Here is a 22,821-nt window from a genome sequence, read left to right on the forward strand (position 1 = left end):
CTACACTCTGTACCAGTAACTTGTCATGCTGAACATTAGTTAAGTATCTTTTAATGTCTTGCTTGCACATTTTTTACTAAGACAATTATGCGACTATTAGGTTAAAGAATAGGATACCGTTGTGAATGTGATGCTGCATACAAAAGTTCCTTTCATATCTAAATTGAAAACCTCTAACAGAAATACTTTCTAGTTCTTTTTTCTCCACCTCCGCTGTTGGAGTGTGGTGTTGAAATGGTGATAACCACTATATTCAAGTAATAGTTGTAATGGTCATTCAGAGATGCTTGGTGAATGCTCAGCTTCTCATGTGTCTATTCTTCCCAGCCCACATCTGTACACCAGCGTAAGGGTCATCCACAGTCTGGCTCAATAAAATCTCATGGTTGCTTGCTATACATCTTGAAGACTTTTGTAGAGGGGGTTCAGCATTTTAATGGGTAAATCTATGGTAAAGTTATCAATGGAGCATAGTTTTTTGAACATAGCTCAGTTATCTGAATCTAACATTAAACGAACACAAGGTTAGGACTAAGTTATGGGATGAAACCCATACATACGTATATGTATGCATTGACAATTTGAAGTATTAATTAAATTTATCTTAAATTAAATTTACGTTTTTAAATAAATAAATAAATAAAATATTTTTCCTGCTTCCTACTTTCCCCTTCCCAACCAAAAAAAGTTAGATTGAAGCTTTTTGGCAACTTACAAATTTTTGTAAAGAAAGTTGGGTTATTTTACTTAGAAAACTTTAATATGACAGCTAATTAAAAATGCTAGTAAATGTTAGATTGGATCTTATAAAGGAACACACAGAACTGGATTAATTTCTTTTTCTGTCAAAGCTAATGCAGTTCCATATCTTTATTGCCTTCTAGCCTAGCCCATCTGTCATAAACTGTTAGCACTTTAATAGATATCCCAGTTTATTTAAAACTAGCACTGTATCTCCACTATAAAAGTCCTATCACTTATTTTCATCATACTTCCTGGATATTCTTATGCTATTCTAACATTTAATGGATCAAGTGTGTGTGTGGTATGTGGGTTTTGTCTGTGTGTATAATTCATATTGTAGCAGGGGGAGGGATAGCTCAGTGGTTTGAGCATTGGCCCGCTAAACCCAGGGTTGTGAGTTCAATCCTTGAGGGGGCCACTTAGGGATCCGGGGCAAAATCAGTACTTGGTCCTGCTACTAATGAAGGCAGGGGGCTGGATTCAATGACCTTTCAGGGTCCCTTCCAGCTCTATGAGATAGGTATATCTCCATATGAAAAAGCCATTAACTTTGTCTGCACTTTACTCTCAAAGTAGGAAAAACCAAACAGATGAAATGCTTTTAAAACGTGTAGCAAAATGTGGGTGCTATATCAATAATAAGTAGCATGAATATAGTATTACTAACCTCCAGTGCTCAAAATTCAAAAGTAAGGCCCAAAAAATCATGAGATTGGCTTAAAAATCATAACCTCTTAACCAAAAAAAAAAAAAAAAAAATTGCCATCAGGATACACTCACTTCATGTTTTTCTCCAAAATTATGAGAGCTAGAAACTTCCTCTTTTATTTTTCTTTAAATTAAAACTGAGATTCTCAAGCAATCTCTTGATCCCAGATGGGGCTTTAAGAAATACACCAAAAATCATGACTGCGATCAACAGTGTGTATGTAATGCATATTCTTCAGTGTGCCTTACAAACAACCAATCCTCATGAAGCAAGTAAATAAATGACCTCATTTTGGAGACCCAGGGTAAGGCAGAAGGAAGTGAGGCAGAGAGGTGTTCTTGTCCTCAGGCATGGAGGGAATATGTGTCCTCCAGTATTAGAACTCAATGGATCCTTGCTGCCAATCATGTGCTAAAGTTATTTGATCGTGCCACAGTGTGTTGTACATACATGAACGTATCAGCATGTGGGACACTTGCTTCCACTTACATACATGCAAAATGAAGAGAGATAAGGAGAGCTGCAGTTTCAAAGACAGAGAGAGATCAGCACACCAGACCCCTTGCCCTTGCCTGTGGATTAGGAGAGAGGATCATCTCAAGCTGATTTTTGTGGGGGTGAGGGGAAAGGACGAGTCATGTGCTCCAGCATAAATTGAAATGGTCTTGGGATTTCTCTAATCTACTTCTGCTGACACTGGCCCAAGACACTATGTGACTGCTGGAGCACACTGTGCTCTAGCCCTGCTGCTTCTCTGTCCTCTCTCTACTAGGTATAGCTGAGCAGAGGGGAAGCTGCCACAGGTGCTGGATCTTTGTCAGCTGAGCACACCCTGTGTTTAGGGAATTCTCAGCTGGACAGATTTGGTAGCTTTGCAGCCCCTGTGCTGCTCCAGTGGCACATGGACTGGAAAGCAGTAGAGTCTGGCTCTGTATTTTTCTCCTTCCTCCTCCTGCCCTTTAAAAAAGTGTTTTTTTTGTTTGTTAATTAAATGTTTAAGTGTTAAACGTGTGTCTGTCACTTGCTCCTGTGCCAATAAGCGTGAGCACGATATTCAGAAGAATCCTACTGGAACAGATGGTCCATTTCTTCCACAGTACTAAACGCTAGTGTGAGCATTGGACCAGTAGTACAGAAATAGTTCTTTTATCTGGTGTATATTAAATGTGTTGTCTTTTCTCCCTTTACTTTCGTTTCTGAGCTATTCCCCTGTCAGTTCCCTTTGTTGTGTGAAAGACCTACACAAACAACAACAAGGAAGAGGAAAAACAATTTTAAAAAATATGAAAATGTGTTTGTGAAACGAGTAATGCCACTTTGCAGAACTTTATATCCCTAATGTTACGCTTTTGCATAGTCTGGAGTAATACTATTGACTCTCTAGTTTGTAAGTTTCCTTATAATCCCAAATATAGCCCCTTTTTTAACTTTACAGTAAAGCTCTTTTCTTAAATTTTTTACCACCTCTGGCCAGAGGAGAATTTTGTTTTGACTTGGGAAGTTTGAGTGGGAAGAGGCTTTAAAGTTAATTGGTTGCAGTGTTTTTGAGAGATGGCTTTTAGGTTTCACGTTTTGAAGTCTTAGGTCCCAATACTGCAATAAGCTTGGTTCATAGTTCAAAACTGCTTGGTTTAAAAAATATGTAAATTTGTTTTATATGTTAATCCTTAGTGAGAACTGGCAAACAGGATTAAAGGTTAAATTCTAATTTTTGGAGTTTTTGGAACTCTTAATTCTGACTCCTCAGGAACACCATGAAAGACTTTGCTAATATTATAAATTCTATATGAAGTCTTGCAAAAATTACGAGTTGAGTTAATGGAGTGTTTAGATCCACAACTTTAATTTGAGCAGCAAACCAAACTCTAGAGAGAGAAAAAGAGAGCAAAATTCTTTAGATTCATCAATAACTAACCAACTGTGATCTTTTTGTTGCATCATTTGTCCTCCCGTCTTCTGACCCCAATTCCATTCCTGCTGTCACTATTTGTAGAGTTATGTGTAAACAGAGATTTTATGGAATAGATTTTTTTAAAGGTATTTGAGCACCTAACTCCCATTGAAATCAGTGGGAATTAGGCACCTGAATTCCTCGAAAAACTGGGCCTAAAGGCAAGGACCTTCTTATTATTTACCTGTAAAGTACTATAGATCTCTATTGTTTCATATGTTATCAGGGGAGCTTGTAAATTCTGTGTGACAAGGTGAAATAGTCAGTAGAGTTTTCCTCGCTGCTGTCATCTTAGACTTTTGTCATATGTTTACTGTTAATAAAGACATAATAGGTTGATGCATATTAAGTAAATACCCTGCTGCTGCTAAAATCTTCTTTCCTCCTGACTGTTACTTGAAGAGATCAGTGACAATGATCAGAACAATAATGTACAACACAGTGTCTCCCAAATGTACCAAATTGTCTGGAAGAGTAGAGGTAGCTTGTTAACATGACCCTCATTCCAGTCTAGCTATGAAATTTAAGGTAACTGGTCTAGATTATTGTTAAAACCTCTTTGGAGTTCCACAGCACAAAGATTCCATCCCGCAAGTCACCAGTCCATTGACAACTGTTTGTTTTAAGGCTAATGCGTCTGGAGAGTTCATCAGTAAATGTCTGACACGTTTGTTGAATTTTTCAGCCAAAATTCATGTAACAGAATGTAGACTAAGAATCTGACAGGGAAAGACTGTGATTCTGACAGCTTTCCTATTGTGTAGAAGACAGCCATTGTGAACCTCAATGTAATAAATAACTCAATAGCTCAAATATTGCCATTCTCCGTTACAGGTGTAATTAGTGTGAATGTGGAATCAGACTCTTCTTTTTCTTTGATACTAGTTGCAAGCTAAATGTGCTGACCTGCAAGCAGCCTGTAGTGAAGCAAAGAAGACATTAACTGAGGTAATCTTTCTTTCTTCCCCCTTTGTAAAATGTAACATTTCTTCTGCTTCCCTCTTCAGGGAACGTATCATGCATATAGAAGGATGAAAAGAACAAATTTAGAGTGTATGCCTGTGTGACGGTAGTGGTAATAATATCAAACTGTAACACTACTTTTCTCATCCTTTGTTTTATGACATTAACATGTAATATTAGACAGACACAAGTATTTCTTTGAAACTGGTACTGCCCAGCTAGATCCCCACTTTCTTTTATTGCTGCATAGACAAAATATACACGAAGGGTGGGATTTTGAAAAGCTTTCAGCATTGGCCTAACTCTGCTCCCACTGAGAAATGTTTTGAAAATCAAATCAGAGAGTCCGAATAGTATAAAGGGGATTATTTTTCTGATCATATTTGGGACACTGAGGAGAGTACTTCTGGTTGAGTGTGAAGTGGGACCAGGATATAGGCAGAATGTACAGAAACTACTGGAGTTGTGGCTCATGAAACGAACTCCTCTCATTCTATTGAAACTGTGGGTGTAGCTAATTTGCTGATGCCAGTCTGTTGGTTCTCTGCATGATTTTGGGGAGATAAAACAGTGGATGGTCATAAATTCAGGTGAGATTGTAATCTCCTCTCAATTCCATCAAAAATAAACATGTATTTTTTTTAAAAAATGAATTTTGCTGAGCTAGCTGCCTCTCTGGATTAGTAATAGAATATACAGAATCTTTCATCTCTTGGTCATCATTTTGAATTTTAGCCCAGTTTGGTCCAGACTAAAGATTGTTTCCGTCTGATAGCTGTTTGATATCCAATTTGACATGCATTCCAAATAAATGGGTAGCCACGTCCCCATCCGCAATGACTAACTCAGCAGTAAGACTAAGAATTAAATGGGTAGAGAAATTAACTGTTACCATAGAGATGATCCTTCCCCAGCAGCATTGAAGCATGTTGGTGGAGAGGAAAACTGGTATTTTTGCGGGGTGGTTCTGCAACCAGTGCATTGGATTTGGAATACTTAGATTTGATAGAACTGCTAGTACAGTACCATGCTGGTTTAGCTAGGCACTTAATCCAATGCTGTTTAATCTAAATACAGGGAAACCCCGCTATAACGCGCCCCGCCATAACGCGAATTTGGATATATAACGGAGCGCCGTGGAAGCGCAAAAAAAAAAGAGAGAAAAAAACGGCCAGAGCGCCGCTGAAGAGCAAAAAAAAAAAAAAAGCGGCCGGAGCGCCGCGGAAGCGCAAAAAAGAAAAAAAAGAGGCTGGAGTGCCGCCGAAGAAAAACAAAAAATGGAATGTGCCTTCCCCACTGCCTCTTCCCCCCCATACCCCCGCTTCTCCTTTTGGCGAGAAGAGCCATTCTTCTCCCCAGCTGCTCCTCACTCTTCCTCTGCCCCTTGCACGTCTCCCCTGCTCTCCCCAAGTGTTTCCTTCTCTCGCTGCATGGCTGAGAGCCCCCACTGCTGGAGCTGCACCCTTTCAGTTATTGTTATGGGCAGTTCGCAAACGCAAGTCGTTTTCTGCCCAAGAGAAATTGACCAGCTTGAAACTGACCGGCTTGAAATGGTAAACCTCGCTATACCGCGACCCTGCATTTATCGCGATCGAATTTTTTGGACCCCAATCATCGCGTTATAGCGAGGTTTCACTGTACTAGAGCTGGTCAGAACATTTTCAATTAAATTTCATTTTGTCAAAATATGCTGTTTTGTTGAATCCAGAACGTTTTGATGAAGTTTTCGTTGGGACAGTTTTCTTGATTCAGGGGCTCTCTGGTAACCTGAGGCTTTCATCTCTCAAAAACCTACATTCAAAAGGCTTCGGTTTCATTCCCATGTGGAACAAAAACAAATTTTGAAAGCTGCCGTAAAATGGTGGTGTCATCGTCCTCAGGACAGCTCTGTAAATACCATGTCGTTTACTGGGCATAGGTGTTTTGGATAGGATCCCTAAAACAGAGGTCTTGTCTGTTCTGTGTGGTCATTAAAGATCCCATAGTGTGTTTTGTATGATAAATGGCTGGCCCCAGGGCACTGACCGTACTCCCCTTCACGTATGGGCTAATTGGATTTCACCTTTCACCCTTGGGATTACTGCTTTTCAATGCTTTTTCATATAAAGAGAGAGAGAGAGAGAGATAGTATATGAAATATTGTGTCCTTTCAGGACAGAAGATGCTATGCATATATAAGTACTCATAATCTCGTCCGTAGGGACTCCTCCCTCCACGACAGTCAGTGGGTATGTCTGCACTGCACACTAAGCCCAGGTCTGTGGGACTCTGAATCCAAGCCCGTGCTTGAGCATACTGAATTGTAAACTTAGGTTTACAATTGGTGGACCAAGGTGTCTCAGCCATGCTGACATGTTCATGCTGCACTACGCAGACCTTCTGATTTGGGTATGCAGCTTGTGCTACATCCACCTTGCAAAGTAACAGTGTTTGGTCCTGAATCTCAGTAGGACTTGGGCTCCGACCCACCTTAGTAGCAGGGTCCGAAAACCTGGTTCTGAGTATTACTGACCTGAATCTGGGTGACTTCTGTGTGGACATAAAGGGGGGCTTGGACTCAGACCTGAGTTAGTGCCCAGGCTTCGTGTGCACGGTAGACGTACCCATTTGACATCTTCTGTGAAAGTTAGATTCGCTAGTAGGGAGAGGAAAGAGAACTGTTGTCGGAAAATCTCTGTAGAAGGCCATTAAATCAGAAGAACAAAAGCAGCAAAGTACAGGATGATCTATCTGATTTTTAAGATTGACATGCAGTGCAGTTTTAGAAATGGTCAATATTTAACAGTTGGCATTTGGATCTGTAGCGTTGGTTTCATAATCTGGTATAAATTTGCTGTAATATAAAGAGCCTATTCATTTTGTATATAAATCCATACATATCAACATCAGGTTACCAAGGAAATGAACAGAAATGTAATTGCAACACCATATTAAATGTAGGGAACAAAGAAAGAAAGAGTCTGTGATGCCATGGAAACACAGTAAAAATGTGATTAGATGTTAACTGTAAAGTTTTTTTAATGTCTTTCCTGAACCTTTCTACATGTAGTTCATTCTGACTTTAAAGTATGTTTACGTTTAAAATGTTAGGAAACTTAGTTTTATTTTGAAGTCTTGGATCATTGTAGTGAACTAATTGAAGGTCTCTGTCATGATATCAGAGTAATGAGGTTTTCTATACCACCTGTGACTGTAGTATCAAAGCTAATGGGGTTCATTTCAGTAGAAGAGATTACAGTTTTAGCTAAGGGTTTGGAATATATAGCCAGAAACAGGTTATTGAACTAGATATGTCACTTGTGTGATTCGATGTGTCAGTTTGTGTTCCTTCTTTTTTTGCCACTCATGGGGTACAGAATCTCTAAGTGCACTTGTGTCCTTTTGTTTAACAGTTTGCATGTTTTCAAGTTCAAGTTTTATTTTCAAGACTTCCTAGTATTCAGCTCTTGCTACAATCATTGGTGGCATGCTGGGTCTTTATGATAGTAGTATTCCGGTAGTGCCTAATCTCAGGTTTGAGGGGCACTGGAATACTCACCCGCCCTTAGAGTGCCAGTAGTGATCACCACCAACAGACTCAACACCTCCCAGCACCTGTAGAACCTCAGTGAGTGGAAATGGACAGAACTCAATCAGAGGTATTTGGCACTTTCAATTTCTTATTCATGGATCTGGTGCCAACAGTGCAGCCATTAGCATCTGAATCTGAGCAGTTGTATTCTCAAAGAAAGCCTGAACACTTGCTGCAGCAGAAGATAATTCCACTGTCTGTCCATAAAACTGCATCTTGGAATCTTATGAGTTTACTTTTAACAAAAGCTTTGTGGTTCACCTTTAAGGTTCGTCTCTACTCAAGCTGTTCTTTGATGAAACTGCACCACATGTCGTGCATGAATCCCTGCCAATGCCATGGAGAATCCATCCCTAGTTCATCATCTTTATAGGTTTCCTTGGTCTTGGGGCTTTCGCCACCTTAGCAGGGACAAAGTGATCTTTATTTATAGTTTGTAAGCCCATCTATGTTGCTAAAACATATAGGAATAAAGGTAATGTAAACATAATTTTTTTCCTCTTCAGTTTCTGTTCCCATGAGAAATAGAACTGTATTGTAAAATTACACAATATGGGGGAATCTGTCCATAAACCATGCATGTAAAATTCATATTAACAGCAGAAAATCTTTAATATTTAACATCCAGTCCCTTTGTGTCTCTCATCACTGTACAAGAATGTAGCACATTTACGACTAGATTGTTGTCTTGAAGCACAACTCTGCACACGCACAAGGGGTAGCAAATAAACTGCACCACTCACGAGTAGCCCTGGGAGGTGGTGTGAGTCAGAGAGACCTCTCTGAGGCCTTCTCCAGGTTAAATATAAAAGCTGGGACGTGTACGTTTTTGTTAATTAGTCCATTCTAATTAATACCTTCCAGTGCTCTAGTCCAGACCAAGCTGTTGTACTTCAGTCTGTGCTCAGCTTGATTGAGCTAAAGCCTTGGCTCCCTTCTGAGCTTTAAGCTGATCAGTATAGTTTGTACCAGTGGTCATACATCTCCCTCCTTCCTCTTTGCTACCTGGGGATAGTAGTTTACTGCTGGCCTCTACTAGCAGCGAAGTACAACTCCCCCACACTGGTTCAACTTCTTGGATCAATAAGAACAGGAAGTGTAGTAAAGACTCCCCCCATTCCTCTGCTCCTCCATGTCCACACACTGCAGGGAGGGAGTAAGCACATTATTAGCTCTGCTTAGTCCTGTGTCCCTGCACTGGAGGTCCAGGCAGCCCATATAGGTGTGTGAGGCAGATTCCGATTCCCCTGTGTAGGTATATAGTCTGAATCACAGTTTTATGCTTAGATGGCGGGCTACAAAAGTTCATTGGAAGAAGAAAGAGCACAGAAGTCTTGAATCAGTCAGTTAGAATATTTCTTTTCTACAACCCCAATCTGATTTTAATTTTAGATAAGATTTTTTTTAAACAACATGATCTGTTGACCTTTCACATTTTGTTCCAAGGCAAGGTTTTTATGACTGACTCATACAGCCCTGAAAAAAATGAAATATGACAGTTCTGCTCGTATGTAGATAGGTTCCTGAATTAAGAGAGACAGGAGCATTTGGTACAGTCTTGTGCAATGTAGAATTCATTTATCCATCTTGCTGTGGAACAGGGATTCTACGTATTGATTTGGGAGGGCAAGGTAGAGGGCAAGTGTAATGGTCAGTAAATTCGTCATGTTTGCAGTACTCATACCTGGTAAGGGAATTCTGCTAACCTTGGAAAGAAATCTTACTTGTTAATGATGGCTAAGAAATAGAGCCAAAGATTCTAGGGAATTCTCTAAAGCTTTTATTCGGAGAAAGCTCATCTCCTTGGCTTCATTGTGTGGGAAGGCAGAGAAACATGAATCATTCTGTGTGCAAATGTATTTACATGTTTTATTAATTGCATCCCTTAGGTTAAGAGTTACAGTGATAAATTGGACAAGGAGCTGGCAGCCTTAGAAACGGTGGAATCCCAAGCAGATTCTAGGTATATTTTCTTCATTTATGTGACTTATGATCATTGAAAACTGCTGGCTTTGGCAATGTAGCATTCAGCCTAAATGTATAATTCATATATGGCTGTGAGGAGTCTGTTTTCAGTTTAGTGGACAGCAGTGTGACTGGACCCTCGGGGTGCAGCCTGGGACTGTGGGACCGCTGTGCCCCCTTATCTCTCTCCAGCCTGGGCTGTCTCTCACAGTGCCATGCTAGTGACCAGCAGCAAACCACTCCAGGTGCTGTTAGCACTCAGCACAACCGCATGTGGAGGCCTACACCCAGCTAGATTGCATGAATGCTCCCAGAGCCACTCATGAATCCCACAGAGAAAGCCATCAGAGCCAAATCCTCCCAGCACTGTACCTCAGGAATATACCATCTTGCACTGCTCAAGACGAGCAGTGCAAATTTATTAATCGGTTCACCACTTCATCAATGGAAAGTGGATATACACTAGCTTTTGCAAACCTGAGCAGTTTTGCCACACACTTTAGGCAAATTCACTGGTAAAGATAAACAGTTAAACAAATTTATTGACTACAAAAGATAGATTTAAGTGATTATAAGTGATAGGCAAAAAGTCAGAGTTAGTTACCAAAAGAAAATAAAACCCTCTTAGACTGGGTAACATCTAGATTAAGCAGTTTTTCTCACCCCACTGGATATTGCGGTCCGTAATATACAAGTTTGTCCTGTAAATCTAGGCCAGCCTCCTCTGGAGTCTTCAGTCTTTTTCTGAATGTCTTGGTTGCTTGCAGCATAGGTGGGGGTAGGAGAAAGGCCAAGCATGGGGCCCCTGTGTTCTGTTTTATACTCTGTCCCATGTGCTTGGGGAACACAAGTCCAGGCATGTCTGGTGGGCATTGCTGAATCTTCAGGCAAAGTTGAGCAATTTCCCTGGTGTGGCCTCATGCAGGCGAGTCATTGAATTGTAGCTCCCTTGCTGGACAATAGCTGTTGATGGGTTGTATGTTGGTTACTTTCCTTGCTGTTGCCTCTGGGGAGCTAATATCTCATAGACTCATAGACTTTAAGGTCAGAAGGGACCATTATGATCATCTAATTTGACCTGCACAACGCAGGCCACAGAATCTCACCCACCCATTCCTGTAACAAACCCCTAACCTATGCCTGAGTTATTGAAGTTCTCAAATCATGGTTTAAAGACCTCAAGGTGCAGAGAATCCTCCAGCAAGTGACCCGTGCCCCACGCTGCAGAGGAAGGTGAAAAACCTCCAGGGCCTCTGCCAATCTGCCCTGGAGGAAAATTCCTTCCCGACCCCAAATATGGCGATCAGTTAAACCCTGAGCATGTGGCCAAGACTCACCAGCCAGCACCCAGGAAAGAATTCTCTGTAGTAACTCAGATCCCACCCCATCTAACATCCCATCACAGACCATTGGGCATATTTACCTGCTAATAATCAAAGATAAATTAATTGCCAAAATTAGGCTATCCCATCATACCATCCCCTCCATAAACTTATCAAGCTTAGTCTTGAAGCCAGATATGTCTTTTGCCCCCACTACTCCCCTTGGAAAGCTGTTCCAGAACTTCACTCCTCTAATGGTTAGAAACCTTCGTCTAATTTCAAGTCTAAACTTCCTAATGTCCAGTTTATATCCATTTGTTCTTGTGTCCACATTGGTACTAAGCTTAAATAATTCCTCTCCCTCCCTGATATTTATCCCTCTGATATATTTATAAAAAGCAATCATATCTCCCCTCAGCCTTCTTTTGGTTAGGCTAAACAAGCCAAGCTCTTTGAATCTCCTTTCATAAGACAGGTTTTCCATTCCTCGGATCATCCTAGTAGCCCTTCTCTGTACCTGTTCCAGTTTGAATTCATCCTTCTTAAACATGGGAGACCAGAACTGCACACAGTATTCCAGATGAGGTCTCACCAGTGCCTTGTATAACGGTACTAACACCTCCTTATCTGGCTGATTCCCCAACTTACAGCATGTTTTAGTGACAACCATACCACATGATTCATAACTTCATATGCATTAATGGTATACATATATGGATAGAAGAATGCCTTTCAGCAGATCATAACCTTTCCCCTGATACCTTACATGGCCTGCTTTATATGCAATATCACAATTATATACAGATGAGGAATATGGGGGTTACAAGATGCTCCTCCAAGGTATAGAATGTCACAAGCAGTTTTACAGTTAATTAGACAAAAAGAAAAGCACCCAAATTATTACTACAGTGGACTTAAATTCTGTATTGTTTTTTTGTTCTGCAAAATGTCAGCATAGTTAATTGACAATAGCCAGTTTTAGAATGTCAAACAAATCTCATAATCTTAAATGAAGAATACAATTCCTGAATGAACAGCAGAATGAGTTGGGTATCACAAACTATTAAATTTCCAATTGCTTGATTTGTTTTAAATGTGGTTGGCTTGTTTATTTTATCTTTAATACTCTTTACCTTTTAATAAATAAATGGCTCATGTTCTCTGGGACAACCTGGAATTTCAGAAGTCAAGAAGATGTAGGATAAGTTACCATTTAGAGTGCCACAAGGGGGAGATTTTTTCAAAGGCATAAATAGAAGTTAAGACCCCAGCTCCAATTGAAAGTTAGTAGAAGTTAGAAACTCCTACTTGAGCCTTTAAAATTTCACCCAACATGACCATAATCAGCAATTAAAAATGAAACTCTTCCTTTATTGGAGAAGTTTAGATATGTACTGCAACCAGAGGGGCCCAAAGCTGATTTGACAAGAGGATAAAGCCTCCCTATCCATTTCCCCCCCTACTTAAAGCCCATGTCTTGAAAAAACTACACTATATATTCGATGGGAGGCGCTCCAAGAACTTTTTATAGGTAACTGAGGACTGGAGGGAAGCATCATGAAAGCATTATAATCTGTGCAGTACCAAATCTTAATTATTTTCCATGGCACCATAATGATATTTGTGTTTGTTTGGTTTAGCTCAGTGGCAGGAAAACTTGTTTAAAATTAACCTTGTTCTAATAGCTTAATTTTTCTTGTGTGTAAATTTAGAAACTGAAAGAATTAATGTAGTTTGCTGTGTCTTCTAATTTAGCATATTGCAGAACCTACGAGCACTGGTGGCTATGAATGAAAATCTCAAAAGTCAAGAGCAAGAGTTCAGAGCTCATTGCAGGGTAAGTGTCTCTCTCTGTCTCCCTATCTTGTTACATGAAGATTGATAAAAAATTGGTAAATGTAATTGCCCACCTCCACCTGCCCTGTACTAGGTTTGTTTATTGGTATTTACTGGTAATGTCAGATCCATTTTGAATAATGCCAACCCGGTCCATGACAGAATTGTGGAGAATCACCTAGATCTGTCATCTAACCTATCTCTGAAACTAGGCTGGACAACCCTGCAGGTCCAGCTCTGGATTAGCCAGAAGTGCTCGCCATTGGTCTTTAGACACCCTTTGCAAGGACACAAAATCAACCACCTATTCATTTGTATCTAAACTGTGGCATCCCTCAAGGTTCTGTCTTGTGTTACATGTCATTCAGCTTGCGTAGTACAGAAGAGGCCTCTTGGAAGGATCATTTCTAAATGTAGGTAATAGTGTCATCAGTATGTTGATGCACGGTTACATATTGTCTTACTCCATGAACCATGCTACAAATAACACCACTGAAAAGCCTATTCAGTGTTGGGCCTAGCTACATTAGATACCCTTCTATCTTATTCACTGAGACAGCTTGGTCTCCTCTTGGACAGTGCAGCTAACAGTGCCCAGGACCTACTTCTTGGTCAAGGGCTACTGGCTTTGGAAAACCCACCAGAAGAGAGAAGCCCAAGATCAAGCCTTACTACTTTCAGAGTATGTTTCAATTTCAGTGCATAATTAATGTGTTTTCTGCTCGGTTCGCTGCTGTGGTGATGCACACCCTGGAAATATGATAAAGATCAGAGAGAATTGTTTTCCTTCTCTAGTTCCTATTTCAACAACAGCTGAAGAGGTTTTGTTTAAACATAATGAAAAAGAAGAAATGTCATCCCTCAGCAGAGACTAAGCATGGAACATTTTAGCCCCAAAGATAAATAATTTGAAAAGTTGTGAAAACAGAGGGTTATAATGGAAATAATTTTGCAGCCTTTAACTTGTCTTGGGTGCAGTTGTGGTGGTGGTGTCTACACGGCAGACCAGTGTCAGGGTGCTGGTATTTTAACATTCCTACATTTCTCTAGTCCTGCTTTCCATATTATGTGTTAGTTGCTTAAGATGCATCCAAAGTATATATTCCACAAGAAAGAAATGTGGCTATTTCTACTTGGAAAAACAAGGCATGCAGTTTAACATAATGAAGAACATTCGCCTCCTTCTCCCTTTAGCGCAGAATGCTATTTAATGTTCCCAATACATGTACATCATGGAGTACTATCTAATGCAGAAGTTATTAAAATGCAGATTTGGGCTTTTTTTTTCTTTTTTCTTTTTTTTTCTTGAGAAGGTAACTATAATGTTTTTGTTGCTTTTAAAGGAAGAGATGGCACGCCTACAGCAAAATATTGAGAGTTTGAAAGCCGAAGCAGAGGAAAATGGGGAAGAAAAGGTAAACAGCAAATGTCAAAAGGCTGATTTTTCATTAGTATTTAAAAATATTCATTGGGTAATTTTCTTCCTTTTTATACCTGTGTTGTATTAAAAAAAAAAATCCACCACCAATTGGAATTTGAAACATACAGCCACTAACCGTGCATAACAGATTGACTATCATGCAGGTTACTAGGGTTCAGGAATAGCCTCAGCACTCTTGCTAACTAGCAAACATTAAAAGCAAATATATAGATAGATAGATATTGAGGTACCTAGTGTCCCCAATCAAACTAGCTGCTGTACACGCATAATGAAAAAAGATAGTCCCACCACAAGGAGCAAATATAAGTAAAAAAATAATAAACAGGTGTATACAACAAACAATGGAGCATGAGATTACAGTGAAACACTTATTAGTTTAACAAGTAGCAGTCACTGTGAAACTTTGCTACCATGCATCTTTGCTGGGGTGACCAGACAGCAAATGTGAAAAATCGGGATGGGGGTGGGAAATAATAGGAGCCTATATAAGAAAAAGACCCAAAAATAAGGACTGTCCCTATAAAATTGGGACATATGGTCACCCTAATCTTTGCTAATAGGAGGGCAAGGAGTTATAGTGGAGAAAAGTGGAGGCTCAGGTTTAGTTACTTTGTATACCTTGAGATGACTAGAGCGGCCTTTATACACTTCTTCCAGAATCGAGTGGGTGGCAGCTCGCGTAACTTTATCCCCCACCTCCGGAACACAACATGCATGGAGAGGAATTGAAACTTCAGATGTCTAGGTTAAAGTTTCACATGAAAGATCTGATTTGGAAATCCACAAAAGCAGGGAAATGCAGAACAAATACCAGCCCTGCACCAAATTTCTCTCTGTAACGTCACTTATTCAATGAAGTTAAAGTAAATGGTTTAAGGAGATGAGAACAGAATGATCTTAAATGCCTGGTGCGTGTGCTGTACCTCAATATTGCAGAAGATATTAAAAATGAACAGAACAGAAATGCTTTTTAACTAGTCATTTTAGGATTTGAAACAGTTTAAGAACAAAACTTCCACCTGTCTGCCCCCCACCCAAAGCCTGAACAAACCCTTGTGTGTGGTTTGCAGCAACTGGTGCTGTGTGAGCACTAGGGTGGAGTGAGACGAGGGAGGGAGAATAAAGGGGCTCTTATGCATGGATAATATAGGGCTAACATGGCATGGGGGAATCTTGTACAGGCCCTGTCCCAGCGGGTGAACTGCACCTAGATATGATTGATTGATGTAGCTATCATTATTGTTATGATTATTGGTGTCATGGTCACTATTACTGTGGTGATGGTGGTGATCACTGCTTAAGTGCCTACTTGTGCACTTGGCACCATACAGGCCCTAGATCGTCCCTGGCCTACAAAGCTGAAAGATGAACAGAAACTTAAGGACAACACAATGGGAGAATCAAAGGAAGATGGTGATAACTTGGGGCCCCCATCCTGTATAGAATAATGCATGTGCTTCACTTAACACAGATGAGTAGTCTCATAGAAATCCTTGATCACAAATGTATTGATGTCAGTGGAGTTACTCTAGTTTTACACTTGTGGTAACTGAGAACATAATCTGATTTACAACTTTTATGTGTTAACTGCATGTTACTGTACTTAGCGGTTGTCTCTTTGGAGGTGTTGTTCTCAGTGAAAAGGCTACTTAGCAATCTAAAATATATATATATATCTCAAAGGCCTAAAAGCTAGTGTAAAATGCAATTATTTATGTAGTGTAAATGACATTCAGAACTTAAATTTTGTTTTTCATTCAGCTTCGTTGACCCACTCGCCTTAAAATAATATAAAAATGTTGGCAATATTTTGGATATCCTTAAAGGTGAACAAAATAAAGAATCCAATCTGTATTTTTTTATAATTGCTGACCAAAAGCCTCTCTTTTTTTTTTTTAAGACAATGCTTAAATTCTGTTGATTTGCCTGTTAATCAGAGATTATCTTTGGTTTCTCAAATTTTAGGAACCTAATAAGATTATAGACCAGCAATACAAAACTGAAAAAGATAAGCTTCAGAAGATCAGACTATTACTGGTGAGTACAAAGTGATTTTTGTTTGTTTGTTTTTGGGCAGACTTACTAGGACAGAATTTTTGAAGTTTTCTTAGCTAAGCGCTTAAATGTATTTCTGTAAATTTCTTCAACATTTGTAAGTGTAAGCAAGTACCTTTATAATTAATGTTGTGAAATAAATCTTGAGGCTTAACAAAACTTACCGGATATATTAACTCTCCTTTGTGCAGGTATTTTTTTATTAGCTTATTTACCAGGTTATTTCTAAATCTTGCTATCTTTTATCCATTTAAAATGAGAGCTGGGCCTTTTTTTCTCCCTTCCTTTCACTCAGGCCCGAAGAAATAGAGAGATAGCTATTTTACAACGCAAGATTGATGAGGTACCCAGCAGAGCGGAGTTAACTCAGTATCAGAAGAGATTTATCGAACTTTATGGTCAGGGTACGTATATCAAACAGAAATGTACTCCTGAAGGCTAACCAGTGGAAGGAGCGTTATCACATTATAGGCTTATGGTGCATGACAACAGCACCTGCTAATTCTGCTCTATATAAGGGTCATTGGACATTCACATTGTATACCCCTCTTTTCAAGGTTTTATAAACTGGCTATAAAAATTCCCTTGAGGCTGAAACTTGATGCACGAGATCTCTGGAGTAATTGTTCTTTTGTTTGCAGTAGGTTCAGTCTCTTGGATCAATGATTAGTGTTTAGAAAGCCCTTAATCCACCGTTTACAGGGAAAGTCTCTACATCTGACTCATGTTTTATTAATCACAGTTAACGTTGGTTTACCATTTTTGTATGACGTGTGTGTGTTTTCTTTATAAGTATGTGGTTCTGACCCAAACAATGTCAAGAAATCCGTAGATAAGGCTGGCTCTCTTAAACATCTCATGTCCCATTTATTGCTGCAGGTTAGAGGAGTTGAAACAGAAAATTGTCAGGTTTTACAAATGTGCTGCGATACCTAGGCAGAAGAAGAGTGTGAGCCTTCTCTCTCAATTTCTTCCCTACCAATCTGTAATTCAGCTATTATGGCCCAAATTTTTAGAAGTGCGTGTGCCCCCAGATAATAAAATTGGGCATGCAAATTGACCATTCTGTTTATATGCTTCTAAATTTATTCCTGTAATCATGATGTCAGGAAAGGAGGAACGCATACTATGCATCTGTTGGTATGTATATACTATATGTACTTTGTGTGTGTGTTGTATGTACAGCTGTGAACAGTGCATAGTCAGACATATACACAGAGTATATAATGTTACACACACACACAAACTATTTTAAAAGAACATTAAGGTTGCTTTGTCAAGAACTCAAAAGTTAGGAAATGCTGGAATTAAGGTTGCCAGTGCAATTTTAATTGGCTCCCTTGTGCATATGCAGTGTAATAGTCTTTAATTACATGCTCACTTACTTGCACAGCAACCCAGCCTCATTCAGTGCACAGAATGGACAACTCTCGTTTAGTTAGCAGCTATTCAATATTTTGTTTTCGCTTCATTGTTCAAGACCTAATTGCTGCACACTATTCAAATCCTGCTCCATAGACAGAGACTATTAATTTCCTTATGGGATTTTCTAGGGTGCTCATCTTTGTGGTATCTGAGAGCTTGACAAATATTCATTAATTTATTTTCACAACACCCTTGTGAAATGAGAAGGGTATTATCCCCATTTTACGTTTTACGGATGGGTGCTGAGGCACAGAGATATTAAGGTCAGAAGTATCCACTAATTTTGGGTGCACAATTTGAGACCAAAACCTGAATTTTCAGAATGCATATCATTCTATAGTACACAATATGTTCAAACCTGGGCTGGAGCATGATCGTTGTGGATGGAATCTTCGGGGAATTAAGCTGTGAAGTGCACTAAATGGTCAGAGGGTTTGCTTCATGCACAGTAAGAGTGCATACAGGGAATTAGTGTGGAGTAGGTAGTGTGTCTTAAATTCACATCCTAACTTACTGCACATTAACTTCCCCATGTAGACAAGTTCTTTGTCTTCTTAAAACAGCTAATCAGGCTGAATGCTGTACCCCTTCAGCACTGGCATTAATTCCAACTCCTCCCAACTCTTTTTTGAGAAGATTATAAAAAAGACTGTTCAGTTCTGCACTCTGATTCTCATGAAATCCCATGATACAAGAGTCTTTGGGTTGTTAGCACTGTATGGGAATACTGAAATGCAGAAAGACTGTTGCACTGAGGATTTTAAAATTTCATGAAAACATTTTTATTAATATTAGGTTATGTAAACAATAATAAATCTCCCCTAACATATTGGAGGGGGCAGTGCCTCGTATGCTCTTTCATTGCTCTGTTGTTGTTCTTTTGTTTTTAGTGTCAGCAACTCACAAAGAAACCAAGCAGTTCTTTACTCTCTATAATACATTGGATGATAAGAAGGTATATTTGGAAAAAGAGGTAAGAACGTGTTTTTAAATGTTTAACCCATGATAGGAAAATAGGATATTGCTGAGTTTCTGTGTGATAGACACTGGACTTGGTCTTGTCTATGCAAGGTACGGGTAATTATCTCAAAAGGTCAGAACTGAGAAGAAATTGACTTGGATCTAAAACTCTGTTTACAGAATGTTTGTGGAAATCTTTGTTTGGTTTGTTTGGTTTAATTCTGTTTAGGAAAATTTCTGCTTGTGTATTTTGTGTGTATATGTGTGTATTGTTTTAATAGAAGGGCCAACACCAGAAATAGATATCAGAATTATTCAATTTAGGCTCAAAAGGTGAATAAAATTAGTATTCTGACACACACCACTTAAATTTTGGCTTCACAAAATCAGATTAGCCTGAGGGTTAGCTATCCAGTGTCTGCATTAGTTTAGGGGCCAATGCTACAGCCAGTGACTTCAGTTACCAAAGTAAATTAACATCAATGGCAGCAGGGTCAGGTTTTTAGGGTCTGATTCTGTTCCCCTTGAATTCAGTGACAGAACCTTCATTGACTTCAAGGGGGCAGGACCAAGCCCTTACTTATCATGAAAACAGGCTCTTCATTAAAGAGTTCTTCTGCTCCTACTGCCTATTTCTCCTCCTTCCCCCATCCAGAAGTTAGAGCCAAATTCCTCTCTGGGGTAACACACAATTGAAGTCAGTGGACTTAACGCCAACAATGAATTTTACCCTTCTGTAATGTTACGGATAGACTAGACTTCAGTGAGGACTGGAGGAATAAGCAGGAGCAGCAAATACATTTCTGATAAAGATCTTGACTCCACATGACTGTTTTTCATAATAAAGGATTTACTGGCATTTCAAAGTTTGTAAAACATCAGCAATGCTTTATTGGTTACTATTAAGTAACAGAAGATGCTTTGGTGTCATGAATCCTACATCGATAAATAGAACAACACCTTAATCAGTAAAGATTGTTTTAACAGTTCACATGGGTTTTTGTAAACAGTTCTAATAATGTTATGGTGAGATGAAAATATACATTTCTTCAGTAAAATACATGATAGCACAACAAGAATTGCATTAGTTGGTAAAAGTAGAGTCTGACACTGCATGCTTCTCATTGCATTTTAATGAAACAAGAACAGAACATTGTTTAAACACCTTTACAAAGGCAGCCATTAATTGCTTTGAGTACTAGATGGTACCTATACAGTACCATTAAGTAAGCACAGTCTCTGCCCTCTAAGAGTAGGGGTGGCATAGAGAGCTGCAATCTAAAAATCCATCATCTTTTTCCTGAATAGTAGATTCTGACAAATATACTAGATATGGGTATTTGAATCAGCTGAGAGAATCAGGAATTCAATTTCCCTTTGAGGAAACAGTTGATTCTGGCAGTCTCTTGCCATGAAAATAATCTGAAAAAAAAACCAGATATATGAAGATATCAAGAACTCAGATATTATGCATGTAACATTTTCCAAAATGCAAGACCTGTTTCATCCTTTCACAGTTCCTTTAGTTAGTGTACAGTGACCTAAGACCTGCCCATGACAGCCCTGGAAAGTTACTCAGTAGGAAAGAATGAGTTATCAGTTAGTAATGGATAAGTGTCTAAAGGTTTGGAAATTTGGTTTCTGATAAGCATCCAAAGTTCAGAAGTGAAATCATCATTCTGTTGAAGTCAATAGCAAAACTAATTGACTTCAGTAGGGCCAGGATTTTGCTATATGCAAAGTTCATTCAGCATTATCAACACTTCCTTGAACTGGCAATCCTGCAAGACTGGGCTTTACACAGATTTACTGAAGTTCTTTGTTTCAGTCAGTGTGGGGAAAGCCACCAAAACGACCTTCTGATGGTGCTATAATGAATTAAGACTCTACACATTTACCTTTGTTTAAGAGATGGCTGCAGTACTGAGGTATGCCCTGCCTATGGCACATTACTATTGTAATGCAAATGTAGCTTAGATTCTGACATTGGGATAACTTCTGTGAAGTTCCAGTTCAGCAAAGCACATAAGGAAGTATGCTTAAATACTGTGCTGAACCAAGCAATACAGCTGAGAATGTATTTTTTTTTTTAATTAGGCCAATAATCATCAAAATAGGACATCCTGCTGTTTTCTAACTTACCTGTATTGATAATTAGGACATGAACTAGGAATGTCATTTTATGGAGGATATCTACAGTGCATTTATCATTCAATATTTTTCAGTTTTTCTCAAATGTATTCAATATGTCATTTATATAAGATCAGCAAGACAAAATTATCACTGCAGCATAGATATAGCTTATCTCTTGGTCTGATAAAATTGTCACTAAGGTTTTGTCTTCCTCAAAAGCTTTTAAAAATTATCTCCTGGTGAGATCTGATGCTGAATTTTTCTAGACAAAGAATTGAGTCAGCTGTATATATTCTGGTTTACACTTAAATCTGTGTTTATATGTTACATGTGGAATTTATCGGCAAAACATCTGAACATAGATCCCATGATATGAGAATTATAAGACTAGTGCCAACTCTTAGAGATTTAATCTGTGTAAAGGGGGTCGGGGGAGAGAGAGAAATAATATTACACCAGTAATGAATGCTGGGCTATAAATATTTAATAAATTCTAGAAAGATATTACCAAATGCCTTGTTTTATCTGTTTGCATTATATCCATTTTATTTGCCTGAATGATTATTGTGTTGTGCACTATTCTAAATGAACAGACAGTTTGCAGATCACATATTCTTTATTTTGCATGGCACATTAAGTAGCAACTATGGAACTCATGATATTGCTTTAATGTCTTCTGTGGATTAGACTTTACTGCAGATTTTTATAACATTTACTGAGGGTACAGGCGTACAAACTAATCTCTTTTCACTGATTGCTTCTGAAATAGAAATGAACCTATTAAAGACAGAGGTGACAGATTTTAGACCAGAAGTGCTTGATTGTTAAATAATGTATATCAATGCTAATAGTCTCTTTTCTTTTGTAAATATATTGAAAAGAAACCTGGAGTAGTTTTGCCCAAAGTAACTCAATACTTATTTAAGTACAAACTGTGAGAAGAGTTTTATTTTTACCTAACTGTATACTTACGAATGCAATTTAAAAAGGCAGCCATAACATACATCAAGGGTTTCCAATGGATTATGCTAATCTCAAGAGATGTCTGCGTGGTTTTGGATGTCAAGAATGTACAATATGGTTTCAGTTTTCTTGTTGATTTTACTTCAGAAAAAAGGCTTCAATGAACAAATATTTTGTATTAGTATCATATAAACCAGGGGTGGCCAACCTGAGCCTGAGAAGGAGCCAGAATTTACCAATGTACATTGCCAAAGAGCAGCCCCGCCATCAGTGCCTCCCCCTCCCTCCCCATGCCTCCTGCCCACCACAATCAGCTGTTTCACTGTGTGCAGGAGGCTCTGGGGGGGAAGGGGGAAGAGCGAGGGCACGGCAGGCTCGGGGGAAGGAGCAGGAGCCTTGGGAGAAGGGGTGGAGTGGGGTCAGGAGCTGGGGCAGAGCCGGGGGTTGAGCAGTGAGCACCCCTGGCACATTGAAAAGTTTACGCCTGTAGCTCCAGCCCCAGAGTTGGCACCTATGCAAGGAGACACATATTGACTTCCAAAGAGCCGCATGCGGCTCCGGAGCCACAGGTTGGCCACCCCGATATAAACCAAATGTCCCTTTACCCTTTTGGGTCTTGGTTTTCTTAAGATTCTTTGGAAGGTATTTCTTATTACAAAAAATAAAACAAAAAACCTTGAAGTATTCTGTGTATAGAGTGATTTCAGAATAGTAATGGAATAATTCATTGCTGGGATGGAATTGTGACATCAAAGGTATCTATGCCCATACAGTTGATTTTTA

At 39.2% G+C, this 22,821-nt stretch overlaps 1 protein-coding gene across 1 annotated transcript in view; it reads left to right on the top strand.

Moving 5' to 3' along the window:
• The window catches only part of CCDC93 (coiled-coil domain containing 93), a 104,020-nt gene that overhangs the window by 66,808 nt on the left and 14,391 nt on the right, over nucleotides 1–22,821 (top strand). The window contains exons 13-19 of the mRNA XM_065413461.1: nucleotides 4,290–4,352; nucleotides 9,828–9,901; nucleotides 12,981–13,062; nucleotides 14,405–14,476; nucleotides 16,468–16,539; nucleotides 16,853–16,961; nucleotides 18,873–18,955. Coding sequence (XP_065269533.1) covers nucleotides 4,290–4,352; nucleotides 9,828–9,901; nucleotides 12,981–13,062; nucleotides 14,405–14,476; nucleotides 16,468–16,539; nucleotides 16,853–16,961; nucleotides 18,873–18,955 — 555 coding nt within the window. The remainder of the gene's footprint in view (nucleotides 1–4,289; nucleotides 4,353–9,827; nucleotides 9,902–12,980; nucleotides 13,063–14,404; nucleotides 14,477–16,467; nucleotides 16,540–16,852; nucleotides 16,962–18,872; nucleotides 18,956–22,821) is intronic.

The sequence above is a fragment of the Emys orbicularis genome, chromosome 11, assembly GCF_028017835.1.
Source record: "Emys orbicularis isolate rEmyOrb1 chromosome 11, rEmyOrb1.hap1, whole genome shotgun sequence".
Taxonomy (NCBI): Eukaryota; Metazoa; Chordata; order Testudines; family Emydidae; genus Emys; species Emys orbicularis.